Raw genomic sequence first — 17575 nt, 5'->3', positions numbered from 1 at the left:
AGCAATGAGCCATGATCTTTAGATTTTGGAATATTTATTTTTGTACGATTTCATTTCGGATCATGCACTGCAGGTCAGAATTAATCTCATATGTATGAAAGCTAAGTTTGGTTCATTCCGGTTCTCTGGAAATAAGCACAAATATTTTAGCAGATAGTTACAGCCTCTGCTGTGTCTGCCATCCAGCTGTTTGCAAGGCTAATTCTGTCTGCCTGGGAGCTGCAGCAGGAACAGGGAATGGCCTGTGCAGCACTTGCCTGAAAGGCCAGACGTCCTGTGAAGGACACAACTGAAGTGTCTGTGGAGACCTGGCAGCACAGACTGGCAAAGGGCGGTGCAAAGGCACTCAGCAGAGCAGGCACAGCTTAAGGGGTTTTGTTGTTGTTTTGGTTTGGGTTTTTTTTAAGAAATTAAAGGGAATACTTCGGGTTTTTTTTTCAAGGAAAACCCAAAAGTATTCTCCTTAAATTAAAAATAGCCTGAATGTGCTTTTCATCAAACCCCTGCTAACCTTTGGAATTGTTCCAGGCTTCAAATATCTGCTTGAAGCAGGACTAGACAGAACAAGCCAGAAGATGGCAAATTACATCTATACATTTCTTTAATTACTGAAACCCAGCATGACTTTCTCTGTGAAGATTAAGTACAGACTCATCAGTCTAGGGCCACGGCAGCGCAGTGCCTAATGCTCAGCTGGAACAGGGATTTTACATTCTTACCTTTTACTCTCCACATGAGAGCTCAATGTAAACTTGGGAAAACTACTCACAGGTTCCAAACCTACTAATAATTATGAGGTGTTTGTAAGTATCTAGAAGATTTTACTGTGTTTAATCTCAACACAGTTGGGAGGTGTGGCTGTACATCTTCTGAAAGCAGAATGGATGCAGACAGAGGAGGTGGGAGCACGACAGTGTCTGGCTCCAGCCTTTTCATGTTACACTCCCTGTATGTGCCACAAAGAGAGGAGGCTCCTCCTGACACTCCCCAAATCCTCCTCAGAGTGCACACAGATCTCTGCTGGCTATATTTGGAGTCACAATGATGCAAACCCCTCACCCCAGTGCTGATGCACCAGCCTACAAGCAAAGCCCACGGAAAACAAGAATTGACTCCGGGTGTTGGATTCACGGCTGGCAGCACTGCCTGTCACTTCACCTCCCTCTCAGCTTATCTTCTGCCCAAGGGGAGCTGTGTGCCCACTGGACTTGCAAGTGTTTCTGAGATCATGTTATAAAAGTGCTGGGAAAGAATTCTGTGGGGTTCTCTGCTAAAAATCAGTTCACATGGCAGCAGCCATGGCCCCAGTACTGCCACTGGCTGGATTGGTGTTGGGAATAATAATAATTACAGCCTGCACATGGGAATCTCCTGCTTGCACAAAGCTGGAAATGTACTTGGGATCAGCCACAGAAACACACTGCCATTCGACAGCATTTAACCTGTACAGTGTCAATGCCTTCAGGAGCCAGAAAGAGTTTTTGTACAATTCTGTAAAATAAAAATCACATCCCTACTCAAATACATATGATTCAAAGCTGCAGGAAGCTGAGAGACAATTCCACACATTCTCCATTAAAAAAAATTAAATTAAAGATGTGATTAACTCATTCTCACACAGAGATGAAATGAAACAGGCCACACAGCTCTTAGAAAAGAACATTAATAATTTCTGTGGCTATCCAGAGTGGCAAGATATATTTAGCTTGTACTGAAGCATGGTTAGTTAGTCTTGTATCTGCATCCTGTGCTGATAGTAAACAGGTGAACAGATCTAAACTGACAGCTGAGGCAATCACACATTAGCAACTACACAGAAAAAAGCCACATTTTCAGATTGTCTTTTGAACTAAACCAGATTACTCTTTGGTAGTCTTTGTTCCCATTAAAAGCATATAAAAATTTTTTTTGAAGCACACAGAATTTGTACAACTTTCTTGCAAAGAGCTGAGAGATGCATCTAAAGCTCCAGAAATGTAGCATTCCAAAAGCCAGGTGTGGGCTGGGAATCATCATTCATGACAGTTGTGATTTTAAATAAATCCTTCCTTTTTCTGGCTTAAAAATTGCTAAGCAGTGGTAAGGAAGTAGGAGGGTTCTGATTCACAAAAATGATGGCTTACTTTCTGTAATTTTCTTCTTGTCATTTGGAACAACGAGGTACATAATAACATCTGACACTTCTGTAGAGCTTTCCAAGAGAGATTCTGGAATCATTTTGCAAACATTAAAGCCTCAGCTCAGGCAGTAAGTGCTTCTCTCCTCTCACATAAGAGGACACGGTACCCAACCCCGCAGACCCGAGAGTGGATTTGCAGAGGGGCTGCAGATTTAAAGGAGTATATTCCAGATAAAAAGGTCTTGCTCTTGTCCTTTTGCTGAACTCCAATCACGCAAGAAAAGGGACTCTGAAACTGCTACAGTTTAGGAACTTGCCATCTCAGGAAATCACAATGCATTGATCAAGTTTGTCCAGAGTCCTTTGCTGTTGACATTTCAGAGGAGCTCTTCTTGCTGCCAAACAAAATTCCCATCTACCAGTGGTATTTCATCCTGGATTTTACAGTATAATGTGGCTCCTTTGTGTCCTCCTGGATTCATAAATCACAGGCTGATTCATGAGACCTTCCACCAGGTTGCAAGAGAAGCTGAAAAAAGCCTGTGCTGCTTTGAAAATCTGAGGCTTTGCATACAGTTTTCCCCTTTTCATACAAAAGGGTTAGGATATTAAACCTATTTTTTCTACACACAAATTTTCTTCTATTATTTGGAACACTGAAAATACAGAGCAGCTGCTCCACTTGCACGACCATGAGTTAGAATTACTCACAATGTTCAACCACTTACTTGTTATGAGCAGCAGGAAAAGAGATACATCACAAATCTAAAATTCATTTTCAAATAATTAATCATTACAAAGAATGACCATGACTCAGCTTATAGCTTTGAATACTGCCTCTATGGGTGGTTATTGTGTTAGAGAAGAAATAAGCTGCTGCACCACAATAAAATTTCTCCCAGTAGTCTGGTGAAACATTAAGGTCAAGGCTGTAGGAAAATGATTCTGGTCCTCCAAACCAGTGCAGGACTGTGCATCTGACTGCTCTGGTGCAGGTCTGACAGCTATGCTAAGGCTAAACTCTTCCCCACTCTTTTCCCAGGGTGGGATCTCAACTCCCAGATGCCATAATGCTCATTTCCACCCTTCTCCATTCCAAGGGCAACAGCTGAGTACCAGGAATTAGTTGTCCTTCACGTGTCTGCTGGGTCACGTTTACTTTTACAACAGTCCAAAAGAGACTCAAAAAGGACAAATTGGGAGCTGAATAACAAACAACAAAGCAAAGCAAGGCTCAGGGCTGCCTACAGAGAGAACAGCTCAGCTGGAGCAGCCACGGGAGAGGACAGGCAGTGACAACCAGCTTGGCCCTTCCCTCTGTGAACTGTTTCCAAAACACAAGCACACTTAATCCAGGTGAGCCAAGGCACAGTTACAGTCTGTGTGTCACAAATAACCTTCTGTCGTGTTGTACTAATTGTGCCCACATCCACGCAGCAGATGAACAGTCCTGGGCTCAGTTAGCAATGAGTGGGTGATGATCTCAGCATCTGGGGGCTGCAGCCATAAACCTGACACCCTGACACATGGCATGAATGTCAGATGACAGAAAACAAATGGTGGGAAGATAATTGAACAAGTCTGTTCTAATCCCTGAATTAATGAACAGAAATAATTAAATAAATAGAAGAAGAATATATACGGGTTTAATTCATCTTCTATGCATCAGTTTAGAAAAGGGTTGGGTTTTTTCAAAAAAACCAACAAAAAGGCCAAATCTCTTAGCTAGAAACCATCAGTTAAAGCAGAAGGTTCTGTGTGGATGAGGAAACAAATTATGTTTTTTTTGTTCTGAAGTCTTCCTACAAAAGGCTCTAACAGAAACAGTTTATAATATTGACATTTAAAGGGTAACCTCCAAATAGTCCTCCCTATTGCCAATTGAAATATCTGGGAAGAAAGCCCTGTTCTGTTCTCATATGCTTCTCTGATATTACAGAAGTCAACTATTTGCTTCTAAACCCCATTTAATCTTACAGACTTTTTTTAGCTTTCAAAGGTGCATCTTTTTTTTTTCTCTTCTAAGAAGCAGTGAGTCAAAAAAATACTGAAATCCCTTCCAGCAGAAGAAAAAAAAAAGGAAGCTTATCCTGCAAATAACAAACAGGCCACAGGCAAAAAACATACAAAGTACTGAATCCCAGTGCTTTACTCCAAAGCTTTCCTGAAGTGAATGCCTGTGATCACATGAATAATACACAAAGCAATGGACCAACACTTTTACAGCATGGGAGCCCAGGAGAGCATCAGTCCGTGTGCCCTGCTCTAGCAGGGCTGAGCTGAACCCTCCTCTGGCTGCCCTGCTGCCAGGGGAACATCAAGCCTCAGGTCTGGCCACCTTCTTACAGCTCCAGACACACAAGTGGAATTTCTGCCTCACAGTGAAGTGCCCTGGATCTATGCAGCAGTCAGGAATAAATCCTGACAGACTTCTTGCACTCTGTGAACTGTCTAAGCAGCTTCACTGAAGTATTAAACACAAAGGCATGACAGTTCAAGAGCAATCTACAGCCCACCAGGCTCTCCATTTAGATTTCTTGTGATATTATCATATTCAACAAGCAATTAGGTAAAGACATATAAAATTCAACTCTCTTCAAAAAATAAAAGCCATTCAGGTGCAAAGAAGACATTTGCACCGTTTGGACTCTACAATAATTGCAGCCAGTCTCTAAATATCTGCAAGACTCATGTCTATTTGAGTGCAGACTGTTCATTTCATTAGAACTTTAATAGTCCTGACAGATGTTTGCGAGACATCTCGCCTGTGATATACTCATGTTTAATTAAGAACGACAAGGAGGAAAACAAGATGGAAAATACTAGAGGTCATTAGACTCCTTTTTTAAGTGAAAGAATATATGTAGGAGGATTTTCATCCTACGTGCTTATTACCATTTCATTTCCTACTGGCAAAGCCAGTGGAGCTGAGCCTTGCCCTTCAGTGCAGTAGTGATGCCAGCCCTCTGCCTCTGTTAACTCTGCTGTCTTACAGCACTTGCACAAACAGAAGCAGGAATGACACCAGCAAGTTAATTTTCATTCCACAGCAGGATCTGAACTCCACCCTGCAAGGGCGAGAGGTGTCTGAGCCAAGCTATTAAATCTGTCCCATCTCCTGACACCTCTTTAATTTCTCATTTCAAAAGATGTTCCTAATTATGTCTTTTGGGATTTGAACCAAAACTTTCCATATATAAAAAAATCAAATCACATTTGACAGTCCAAGCATAGATGGTGACAATTCTTGTTAATGGGCTTTTGCCACCAAAACACTGAACCTTTACCTAGTCTCAATCCTGCAACAGTTGATTATCACATACACAACAAGAAAAGTTGTTGGGCAACACTCACTAACATAATTTACAAAGTAAATAGAGCTGAAGTATTGAAGCAGGCAAGGAGCTGGGGATGCTGGTGACAGCCACAGGTGGGCAGATAGAAGGTGCAAGTGGAAAATGAGCAAAAATTTACAGCAGTGACCCGAGGTGTGACATGACCTATCCCCTGTGCAATGTTCTGACACCCTTCACTGCTCTGCCTCCTGACCCTCCCTGCTATGACTGTCCCCAGGTCTCCAACCAAGGCAGGAAGAACAGGAGGAAGGATTTTGTGGCAGTGATCCCTAGGAGTTAGAAAAAGAGCAGCTTGGGCATTATAAGGCAACTAGCTGGGAGAACAGATGGTGTCTGGCCAATCACCAATTCCGAAGCAGGTCTCAAGTATTTAATTAACACTGAATTTGAAAGCAACTTTGCATGAATGTGTTTCTTTCTTTGTTCTTTGCCCTGGAAGACCAGCTGTAAAATCTTTATAATTTTCATTTATTTATTTTCTGAAGGAAAAAGGAAGCAAATCCCGCAAGAATTCTGCGTGGAAGAGTGCCCAGGCTTTAGACTGAGAATATATTAGATGAAATTTTGAACACAGTCAACATAGTCATGAAAATACATCAATGAAACCTCTGTTTTAAAGAAAATATAATGTACCACATATCATCATTTAGAGCATTTTAATTTAAAATTGTCTGGAATAAATGTAACAACACAGCCCATGAAGTGAGAACAACTTACATGATTCAAACTCAACCTTACCTGTTCCTGTTCCAGTCGGATCACCTCCTTGGATCTGCAGAATTAAAATTAAATCAGTGTTACATATGTGAAAGACAATAAATACAAACCATAAAAGCCAATTCTGCTCAATTTTCTGTCTTCTATATTGTCATGTTGACAAGTCAGGAACAAGGAAACCATTACTACTTCTTTGGAGCTTATTTATCAGCTGGCTGTCATCCCTGACATTGCTTATCCATAAGCAGAATGGCAGTTCTATAAAAACAACAGGTCTTTTATGGGTAAATAGGGAAAATAACCAATCTCAAATGGGTTAACCAGATCATCCTTTTTACTATGTGCTGAATCAGAACCTGCTTTTTAACTGAGGATGCACTGCTTTTGGAACTGAAAAGGCTTTACATTTTGCTACCAACCCTCCACATGATGGGAAGCAAGAAAAGAGGGACTATGGAATATTTTTTGTATCTGAATCTGTATCTCACTCACCATCTCCAGTAGGAAAAATTCTCATGTGAAACCAATCTTTCAGTACCAAAATTAATTACTTGTATTAATCACTGTGCATGCAGGATCTACAGAAGTAATATTCAGTGTTTTAATTTAGTGGAGGGAATGTGACATGATCACTTTCAAAGTAATAGCACACAAGTACAATTTTAGTTGTGAGTTTAACTGTGAACTGGAATATACAGTGCTGTCAAAAGAAAAAAACGCTTTTTGTAGGATGACAGGATGGAAAGTAACATGCAGTGATGTTCCTTGTGAGATGTGCTCTGCCTTCAGGATCAGGCTGTTAATTCTTCTGAAAGGAAGTTACAGGGCAGCTACAATATCCTAAGATGCCTGGACTGTAACTCCGTAAATAAAGATCTTTGACTACCAAAGACACAGTTCTGGAACACAAGGAAGCCTGGGTACAATAGGAAAGGATGATCTGATAATATCCAAGTACCACAACCTGAAACAGAAATTCAGATGTTTGCTAAAGTTTCATCTAAATGGGAGTTCAACAGACCACAGTATTACTTATCCAAATCAGCATTTCCCTCTCTCTCCTTCTGTTCATTAACCACCCACCCACATCTTGGGGAAGATAACAAGAGCCAAGGCAATGATTCTTTAAGGCTTTGTCTGGAATGGCAGCAAATGCAGTGCTGAATGCAGTGATGCTCCCAGTGACAACGTCAGTCACAATTGTTAGTGACACCCTTAAGTACACACAGCACAGCTTAGGACAACTCTCATTCTGATGTATATTTAATACACATCTATTGCAAGTTGTCATGCATGGAACAACCTAAACCTGAGATAAGCCAAATAGATGGGATATTTTGAGTACATCACATGTTGTGCATTACACAGGAGCTTTTTAATACTCACCACAAAATTCCGAATTGATCGGTGAAAAATCGTTCCATCGTAATAGTTCTTCTTGCACAATTTGATAAAGTTCTCACATGTCCGGGGTGTCTGAAAGACAAGAGAAGTTTTAATTAAGCACAACCTTTAAACAATCATTACAGTGGTTACAAGAGTCACTTTTCATATGTGCTTTACAAAGAAATAAATGTGCAGGACTCGAAGAGGACGGAGGCTCTGTCTACAAGAAAAGGCCTGTAAGATGCCTTCTTTTAAGGTACACTGGAGAGACACACACTGTGTGAAATAAATTAAACCCAGACCTTCCAATTAGCACAAAGAAGTGTTGAACATTAGCTCAGATAACAGGAGCTCCCAGCTGACATCATGATGGTGAACACAGGCAAGCTCAGAGACTTGCAGGTAACTGAGTTCCAGCAGTGCATCACAATCCTGTTCCAAGGGGGGGGTTTCTAGCACTGAAAAATGTTAATTTAGCAGAGTGAAAAAGAACCTGACTGCTCTGCTCCACTATTTCAAAGTGAACACATTGCAGCTAACTGGGGGAGAAGCTCTTCACCACTTGGAAGTAACAATGGGACTGACCCAAGTCACTGGAACACAGGAAAAATAAACCCAAATTGTTTTCAAAATTCTAAATAAAATAAAAAAAGATGCTAAATATATTGCCAACTTCTAACTCACTTTTACAGGGCAAATTAAAGTTATTTAGTGAATTTATGAGCCATGACATTCAAACAGTACCTTCTGAAAAACTTTGCTTTCCACCTAATCATCCTTCCACTGTAATTGTATGGATTCTTTTGTCTGCAATACTAAAATAGCTTCAAACACACAAACACAAGTACAGAAACAGGCTGTTTTCTACACCTGGACATGTCTTCCAGCCCCACTGTGGATTATGTGCATAAATCTGTTTCAGTTTTACAAAAGAATACATCCAACTGAGTTCTTACAGGCCTTAAAAACATCCTTTGCACTGCTGTGCCATCACTCTTGGGCTGGGAGCTGCTGAGGGGCAGGGACTGAGCCATGCAACCTGAAGGGATTTAAAAGCAAAATAAAAACCAAACCAAGGCCAGCCTGATTATAATAATTTAAGGATGAAATTATCTCTGTCTCTTGAAAAGCCAGTCCACACAAGCATTCATCTAGAACCCTACAGAACTTCAGTTTTCTCTCTTTTCTCATCTGGAACACAATTATTCTCACCCCTCTTTATTTACACTGAAATGCCTCTTAATTTTCCAAACAAACTTTAACTGTCATTATAAATTCTCTATATTGATTCGTAATTACTCTACTCAGATGACAGTTGTCAGCTGGACAAGTGAAAAGGAATTAGCAAATTCTAATTCTACACCAGGCATTATTTCAGATTTCCTACAGAATTCATTACTGAGTTAAATGGCAATGGTACCACAATGGCTTTATGGCAGAGTGTCACCAAGACATGGACTTTGGTGGCATCCTGAAGGCAGCTCATAAGTAACTATATTCCATAAAAATTGCATCAAGCAACAGGAGGTTTTCCTACAGTTTCAATGTTTATAGTAAATGTGATTTTTTTTTCCTTTCAATTCAACATATATGCTTTAAAATAATCTTTGTACTTTCTAGTAAAATTCAACCCCTGAGGAATCATTTGTGCAGCACAAGATTCCTTTATGAGACAATATCACACCAGCCTTGGTCCCAGTGTTTTGCTGTTGATTATTACTTGTGAAAAATGTCAGTAAGGATAAAAATAAGTTTAAAAATTTTCTTTATGAATCACAAATGGAATCAGCAGCTTTTAGCCTAAGGCACTTTATCTCATGAGAGCCAAGCACTCTTTGGAGAGAGAGACATAGTTAATAAGTTCTCGAGGGGGAATACAGCAACCTGTAATTAATTTTTTACAAAAAATGAAACCAGGCAAAAGACTGAGTCCCCTAGGAATGGATACCAAATCATTTTAAATTTGCACAAAGTTGATAACCCCAAACTGATTTCCTATTTATTTTCAAAACACGATTTGTAAATTATACATCAAAAAAATTGGCTCTAGTAATGTATTTTTTATGCAGGACCGGTGCTGACCCTTCTCTCTAAATGGATTTCTAGCTATTATACCCTTTCCCAGAAATAAGCTTTTCAAATGGAACTTCAGAAATATTTAGTATACATGCAATAATCATTTCACTGCAAGGTTTTCTTTAAATAATTGCCACCAAATTGGTTCCCATGGTCACCTCATGCATGACAGAGATACATTTGGCAGGTAAACAGTTTCTTAGCAACATTGCCACTACCTTTTATAGTGCTTTTTAGTAGACACAAATAAAAGGGTTTGCATTCAATCAGTAATAAACCCCAGTTTCAGTCATGCAGTAGATCTAGAATATCTGGCCCAGATTATCTGATTTATTCAAAGCAGTCCATGTTCTTGCCAAATCTCACACTGCCAAGCACATTTCAGGGATTTTTTAAAGCAGCATCCTGTCCAAAGCAGGAGAAAAAGGCTTGAGGTTTATGGGGAAGGTGCAGATCCTCAGTGATGAAGTTGTGTTCCACACTGGCCATACAAACAAGGCCAGTCTTTGAAGCCTTTGTTCCAGCTACAAAGACTGATGACATATAAACACACACAAACAAACCTGACTTTGTTATTGGATGTAAGATCTTGTGGCAGATGTCAGACTCCCAGTCTCTGAAAGCAAAGCTGTCTCCTTCAGGAATTTCCTGAACACCACCTGCCTCCCACCCTTGCTGAAGGAGGAGGGGATGCTCAGGGCACCTGGAAATGCAGGAGGTAACTCCAGTTTCTTGTTCCCTCACCACTGACTGTGTGCTCCAGACTCTCTTTTTAATTCAGGCTGGTTTTGTCTTAAACTGGCCTCAACAGCAACAGCTAACTTTCCCCTCTTTATCCCTTTTACATTAAGCAGGAAATGACTTCAATTATTTTATTCTGCTGACTATGACTTATACCTATATGTAAGGAAGTCAAGGGAAAAATGCCACTGTGTTCACTTGATCTGAAATCCACCAACAAAACCCACTGTTTTGAACCTACTGCAATATCTCCTCAGAATGCTGCAGAGACAGTCTTAAAATGGAAAATTTAAAAATTGTGGAAGGCTTTTCTGACCAAAGAGTGTGGTAGGACAGCCCTGAGAAATCCTCCTTTTCTTAGGTCCAGTTGGGACCATGTAAGTGAATTCAGTGTCTCTATGATGTCCTTCAGCTTAAAGACACTTCTCCTCCCAAATGACAACTAGTAAGAAGAAAAATCTTATTTATACCAAAAATGAGTCACCTGCTCCAACTGTGCTCCCTATTTATTTTGTAGATGCCAGATAACTGTCTTTCAACTGCTGAAAATTCACACCCAAGACAAGCAGTAAAATTTTAATAAATGCTTTGAGACAGGAATCCAGAAGAGCACTTATCCCAGAAGATGCCACAAATGCTTTGCTTGGCTTACAGATATATATATTTAATAGGGCCACAGCCCAATGGTTTTCTAAGTAGGTTTTAGTCTCCATTTAGCTAACACATAGTAGGTAACTCTGCATGGAAACTCCAGCACTCTACCAGTTACTACGCCCAGACAAATTTCAGAGTTAAAGAGAGATTGCTACAAAGAATGACCCTGCAAAAATAGCAGAGACAGGAGACTGTGAAATAATGATACTGGGGGAACACTGAAAAAAGGAATATACAATTTAGAAAACCAAAGCAAACAGAAAAAAAACCCCTGACTGCTTACTACAAACTTCTAGGATAAATGCAGATTTTATCCGAGCCAATTTCAGTTTCCATTTTGCCAGCAAGGGGTGGCTCCAAGCCAGGTAAAATTCACCTCTCCTGCTGCAACCTGACACCTGAAGGGTGGGACCAACCAAGCCAGGTCCCTATCTGATTTCCCAGTCTGCAGCTGTCCTTTCTCATTAGTTACAATGGGTCATTACATTTTAAAAGTTACCTTCACTCAGAATCTGCACTGGGCAGCGAAGAGCCAAAGAGGAGGAGATGAAAAACCTGCAGCACTCCTGTTGCCAAGGTGCAGGAGATGGGAAAAGAGGGGAGAGCTCCTGAGTTGTTGCCATGACTGCAAGGAAAAAGGCTTTACTATGTGAAGAGCTAATCATTTCAAAATGCTCCCTCCCTTGAGGATGTGCATGAACCTTGAAGGGAAATTTCACACTAAGCATTCAGAAGCTGTCATTCGCACATCTGTATAATTTTCTTGTGCTAATTTCACTTCCCTTTTATTTCTTTTTTCTCTATAAATTGGATGAACTGTAGTAGTGGCACTAAACTACAGAGCCTTGCTATATGCTCATTAACCCTATGTTTCAAAGCAAGAAATAATGAAAAGCTCATTCCTCTCAGATCAAAATTGCATTTTACTGCCTTCATCTTATCACATAAATGCCAGAATTCTGCTACTAAGAGGTATGAACTAGAGATGGAAATTTCTAAAGCTTCAAATGAAGCCTTCCATTTTCTTAACAGAGATCTCCTTTAAAATGCAAGGTGGATTTTGTTTTGCTTTAATCCATTTACATATTTTACACAGAGCATTTTCAATCTTGTAATTGTTCATTCAGCAACTCCTCTTAATTCCTGAGCCCATAAAGAGGTGATTTGGTAAAGGTTTTACACTCAGTTTCCCCCTACCTTTCAATCTGTAGTACTCAGCCGACCCATCACACAGAAAAGAACTCAGCAATAAAAGGTTGGCTTAATTTGGGGCTTAGTCAGAGCTAAATGCAATGGTACAATTTCAGGAATCACCATCTATCAGGTGCAGGTGTCTGTTCCCTCCTCCAAGCCATGGAAAGGAACACACAAATGTTTCAGTGTCCAGTACTGGAAGGCCATTTAAACCACCCCATTTCACTCTGCACCAATAAACTACGAGCACATTCCATTTGTTTCACAGCAAGAGGGACAAGAAAACCCAAAACTCCACAAAGCCCACTGCAAGAGCACGGGAAGAATTTCACTGTGGGAAGCCCAGGAGATTTCCTGCAGGAGAAACGTTTACTCCAGCCCTAAACAGCACTCCCTGCCAGCTCCACTTTCCTGCTAACAGTTCCCCAGTGTGAGAGAGGGACTGAACCCCTGACAGGTGATGGTGGCAAACAACAGCTGCCTACGGTGGTTCAGCTCAAGAAAGCCACAGTTCATCTAAGGGACACAATTCTCAGTCTGGGTATACCAAGAGCAAACGTGTTCAGGCAATTTGTGAGCCGTGATCAGACGAGCACAGTTCCAGAGAGTGAGCACTGGGAGACATGAAAGCATTGGGGCACTGTGGGGTAAAGCACTCAGCCAGACTCCTACTGATAATAAAGAATCAGAACAAGCTAACTACGCCTTGAGAAATAGATTGCTGACTTGATAGCAAACATTTGCCTATTTTGCTACCTCAAAGCCTCCCAGTTTGCTTAGAACAAAGAGCAGAATTAATGCATTCTCATTATGCAGAAACTCACTGTAATTTAATCAGCTATTTAGCAAAGACTTCAGCAGATAGCTAAATTTCACTTTTAAAAGGCATCTCTTCCACAATACTGACGTTCATGATGTTACTGAAAACTTTTTTGAAGTCTAAGCAAGATGCTCAGCTTAGACAAGATACCAGTAAAAAGATGACACACTTCACTTTTACTTCTCACATTTTTGCAAACACAAGGACAATCAATCAGTTTAGCTGAGCACAACTCAAATTAAACAAGGCATCTAATTCACTCATCTAATTTGTCAAAGTTAACTACTAGTTCTCCAGAGGCAGAGTCAGCCACAGTTACTACTTTTCCTCTAACTTATATTTCCTGCAGTGGTAGAAAAGAAAACAATCCTCTCCCCACCTCACTGCCCCCTCCAAATCTGTTGTCACACAAAGGTTAAGGAGCTTGTCAGACAGCACAGTGCAGGGCTGGGTGCTGATGGGGATGGACTTGGAAGCAGGACAGCACAAGTGGGTACAGTCTAAATGAGGATACAACTTTTAATTGCTCAAGCAACCTCCTCCATCAGCTTAAAACTTGGAATAAGGCAGGTCCCATGGCAGCTTCCTGGCATTTCATCAATCTGCAACTGCACATAAATTCCACCTTTTCAGAAGATGCAACCTGTAACAATTTCCACGCTAGACAGAGAAGCTCTGGTAGCTGTCAACCTCCCAAGGTCACCCCGCTCTCATCAGAGCAGCCAAGGTACAAAAAAGAAACACGTCAGAGCAAGATGAAGAGCAGCAGCTGTGTAACTCCAAACCACCCAGCCCATCCTCAGGGCTGGGGTTACTAAATGGCAGACACAGCTGGTATGGGATGCCTGCACCTCGTGTCTGCAAATGTCACAAATCAAGGGGCACCAGCCAATAACAATCAATTCCCTTCCCACATCCAGCTTGCCAGGGCAGCTGGGAAGGCAGAAAGGGTCCAAATGTGCAAAATGCCTTTCCTCCAAATACTCAGTGCCAAAGGCTGCCAGGAAAACACACAGACAGCCCAGGGCAGCAGGGACAGGTTCATGGAGAGGTGGCTCAGCACATAAAGCTGTGGGAATAAGGAGGAAGGGGGGACATTCAAAAGATGATGTTTGTTTTCCCAAGTAAACGTTATGGTGATGGAGCCCAGCTTTCCTGAGGATGGCTGAACACCTGCCTGCCCTTGGGAAGTGGTGAATTAATTCCTTATTTTGCTCTGCTTGTGTGTGCAGCTCTTGCTTTACTTGTTAAGCTGCCTTTACCTCAGCCCACAAGTTTTCCCCTTTTCTGATCCTCTCCTCCATCCCACTGGTCAGGGAGTGAGTGAGTGAGTGGCTGTGTGGGGCTCAGCTGCTGACTGGAGTTAAACCAGGACAGGGTTTTATGCCCCCGAAGTTAAAATTATGAAAATATCAGCTTCCAATCACTTAGAAGAACCTAGATGTGACCTGTTCATTAAGATGTGTGTGTACAGCCATCCTCCTCTCAGCCCCAAAGAGCAATAGGTCTGTCTGCTATTGTACCACTTGGAGGAAAAAACACACCAAGAAGTAACAACATCCTCCCTAACAAATGCTTTTTTTAAGTATATCCAGCTCTTCTACTGGAAAAACACAGCTCTGTTTGTTCTTAGTTTCTGTTGACAAGAACTCTCAAAGTTGAGAGTTGCATCTCTCCCTATAATGGCCTATTTTGATGAAAAAAAAATGAAATAAGCCACTACAACCATGCCAAGACCACTGTATTTCATCCCTCCAATCCTATTATCAAATGAACAGATACTGGTAAAACATCAGCCAGTTATTTCCCAGACAGTGCCTGTATCATGTTGACAGAAAGCAAGTAAAATGAAGGTTTAAATCAGAAAGAAAAGGAGAGATTCAGGAAGACTGGAGAACCTCATCATGCCAGGAGGTCAAAGGATTTTTTCAGCAACTCACTTCTTTGCCTCTGGAAATGGATAAGAAGTTTACAGGCTTCTGATCTTCAGAACAGTCCCTCACACAAAAGGTGAGATGATTTCAAAGAACAGGGGCTTGATTACACATTTATAGATCACAGGCATATTTAACAGGTCAGAGGGCCTAAAAAGATTAAAAAATCAATGTTTGTAGAGTAACGGCTTCTTCGGAAAGCTATGCCAAGACATCATCATTAAGCAGAGTTTGCCAGGCACTAAAATCTCAAAAAGCATTTGTGGAGTGTCAGATGGAGCTTTGAAATCCACCTCACGCTCTTCTTTATTTTGCCATCTTGCCCTTAAGCCTTAAAGCACTAAACCTGAGAGAGATAAATGAATTTACAAAACCTGCCATGGCAGCTACAGATCAGTATTTATCTGAGTACAGCTCTTGGCATGTGCTGACCCTCCAGACCACCACCCCAGGGATCACTTGTATGCAGAGGACTCCCCCAGCAGAGAAGGAAGATGGAACATCAAACCATGTGTTCATCATTTTGCCAGGGTCTTCTGGAGCATTACATTTACATATTTATCTAGATGTAGATATATATTTTTAAAAATGGCTGCTCCACCACCTACAAAGTGAAACTCCATCACTATAGTGACTAATACAGCAGAATGCACATGGATAATATGCAGTTGTTCCCAGCAGCACCCTGATTAAGGCAATTAAAAGAACTTGAGGAGAATAGAAAAATCACAGTAAATAAAATTCAAGAAATTCAGTGATATTCATTGCCTTTCATCAGTTATTTCTTCAGAATTTATGTGTTTGACATGCACAGGACTAGAACTGAAAGAATAACACTTGTTGGATGTTGTTAAATCTTTGGTGCTTGCCAGAATTACTTCTGGCAAGTCGAATTTTTGTAAATTTTTATCCAATTAGTGTATACAACAAATGTTGCTTATGCGCAGCTGAACTCAGCTTCCTGGAAAATGTCCCCACAAATGGCCATGTGATTAGTCCCCATCAGGAGGAACACACTGTATCTGAATAGGAGGATTGGGAGAAAAACAAGTGACCAAAAAATGCAGTAGGCACACTGCTATGATCTCAAGAGAGAACAGTACCTTTGCTCATCTGAGGCACAAATTCAAAAGGGTGGGAAAAAATCCAGCTTATCTTCCAAAGCCTTTTTATTGCCTTTTTTCAGGTCAATGATTGAAACCACACACCATCCTTCTGGAACCTGAGTGAAGTTTTCTGGTGCTCTGAACAAGTGATTTCAAACACTGAAAATATCTGGATTCTAGTCCTATTTCATGCTCTTTCTGAATCTTGTCACAAAGTAACTGATGACTTCAATCACATTGCAACACTGATTTCCTGCCCTGGATCAATACAAAACACTTCTTGATTAGGTTTCTGGTGCTAGGAAGAATTTCATCACTATCAATCTTATCGACTGGCATCTTAAAGTACTAGTATATGAAGAAGCCTATATTTATTTTTAAAGAAAGGTTTCCACATGTACATATAGACTGAGCTACAAACAATCCATGCTGGCAAATAGCTCACAAAAAATAGAAAATAAAGGAGACAACAGAGCTCTGAAGGGACAGGGAGTGAGCACCCAAGGACAGTATGGAAGGCAACAGATACTGGGCAGATTTCAGAAGCAGTGCAGAGTGCTGACAGCACAACTGCAAGAATATTTTGCCTAAATACAGACAAGAGGCATGAAAATCCAACTGAAGACAGTACATGTAAGAGAGCAAGTATGTCACTTGCTGCTCTCTATTTTAGTGAGGAGACTTTACCTCGAAGTATGTATCGAAATCTAAACCATAAGACTATTTTGAAGTGTAATTTAAATGTTGCATGTCCTACCTCTGGACAGTGGAATTTATGTGTCATATTTATATAGCAACTTCATCCTCAAGCTTCCTTAAACATTTCACAATCATATATTTGCAGTACTGTGAAATTCTGATCACTGCCAGGGTGGCTTCCATAATGACCAGAGCACACGATATTCCTCAGCAATTAAAAAAACCCTGTGCAGTTTAGTTTGAGTGAGCATTTTGGTACAGTCCTGTTCTCCCGACTGCATTCAAGGACCTTACCCACATTATAGACTTTGACAGGAAAACCAAATTCTGAATATAAACCAGCTCCAATCAGCTCCCAGGACTGCTCCAGCCTGTGCACTGGATAAGGTAGAAAAGCTGATAAAAACTTGACATATGATTAATTAAGACTATTGCCACACATATTCACAAGAGGGGTGAACTGGAAGTGTTTAACAATGTTTAGATTTTGGCACTTATCCATTTTCTACATTGACCTCAACAGATTCATTGTAGCTGACTCGTGTATATGTTTGTGACCTATGTATGTGCTATATGTTTGTAAAATGTTTGCTCTGTCTGCACTGAGCTGACCTCAGTGTGATTCAGGAAAACCAAAATTAGAAGCACAAACTCCTTATTTAGTAAAGGGAGAAAAACAAGTGCCTCCCGGAAAGCATTGACTTCACAGACCTAAGATGATGACCTAAGGTGGATGTTGTGAAAACCTCCCTAGAGCAGCAAGTTTTTCTCTT

General features: G+C 40.8%; 1 protein-coding gene across 1 annotated transcript in view; it reads right to left on the bottom strand.

Annotated features, from left to right (window-relative positions):
* PPIL2 (peptidylprolyl isomerase like 2) overlaps positions 1–17575 on the bottom strand; it is a 68140-nt gene that overhangs the window by 17896 nt on the left and 32669 nt on the right. The window contains exons 13-14 of the mRNA XM_063415822.1: positions 7579–7668; positions 6214–6247 (exon numbers count right to left, since the gene is read on the bottom strand). Coding sequence (XP_063271892.1) covers positions 6214–6247; positions 7579–7668 — 124 coding nt within the window. The remainder of the gene's footprint in view (positions 1–6213; positions 6248–7578; positions 7669–17575) is intronic.

This window comes from Prinia subflava, chromosome 19, assembly GCF_021018805.1.
Source record: "Prinia subflava isolate CZ2003 ecotype Zambia chromosome 19, Cam_Psub_1.2, whole genome shotgun sequence".
Lineage (NCBI taxonomy): Eukaryota > Metazoa > Chordata > Aves > Passeriformes > Cisticolidae > Prinia > Prinia subflava.
The sequence above is the reverse complement of the archived record's forward strand: the minus strand, read 5'-3'. Positions and strand labels throughout refer to the sequence as shown.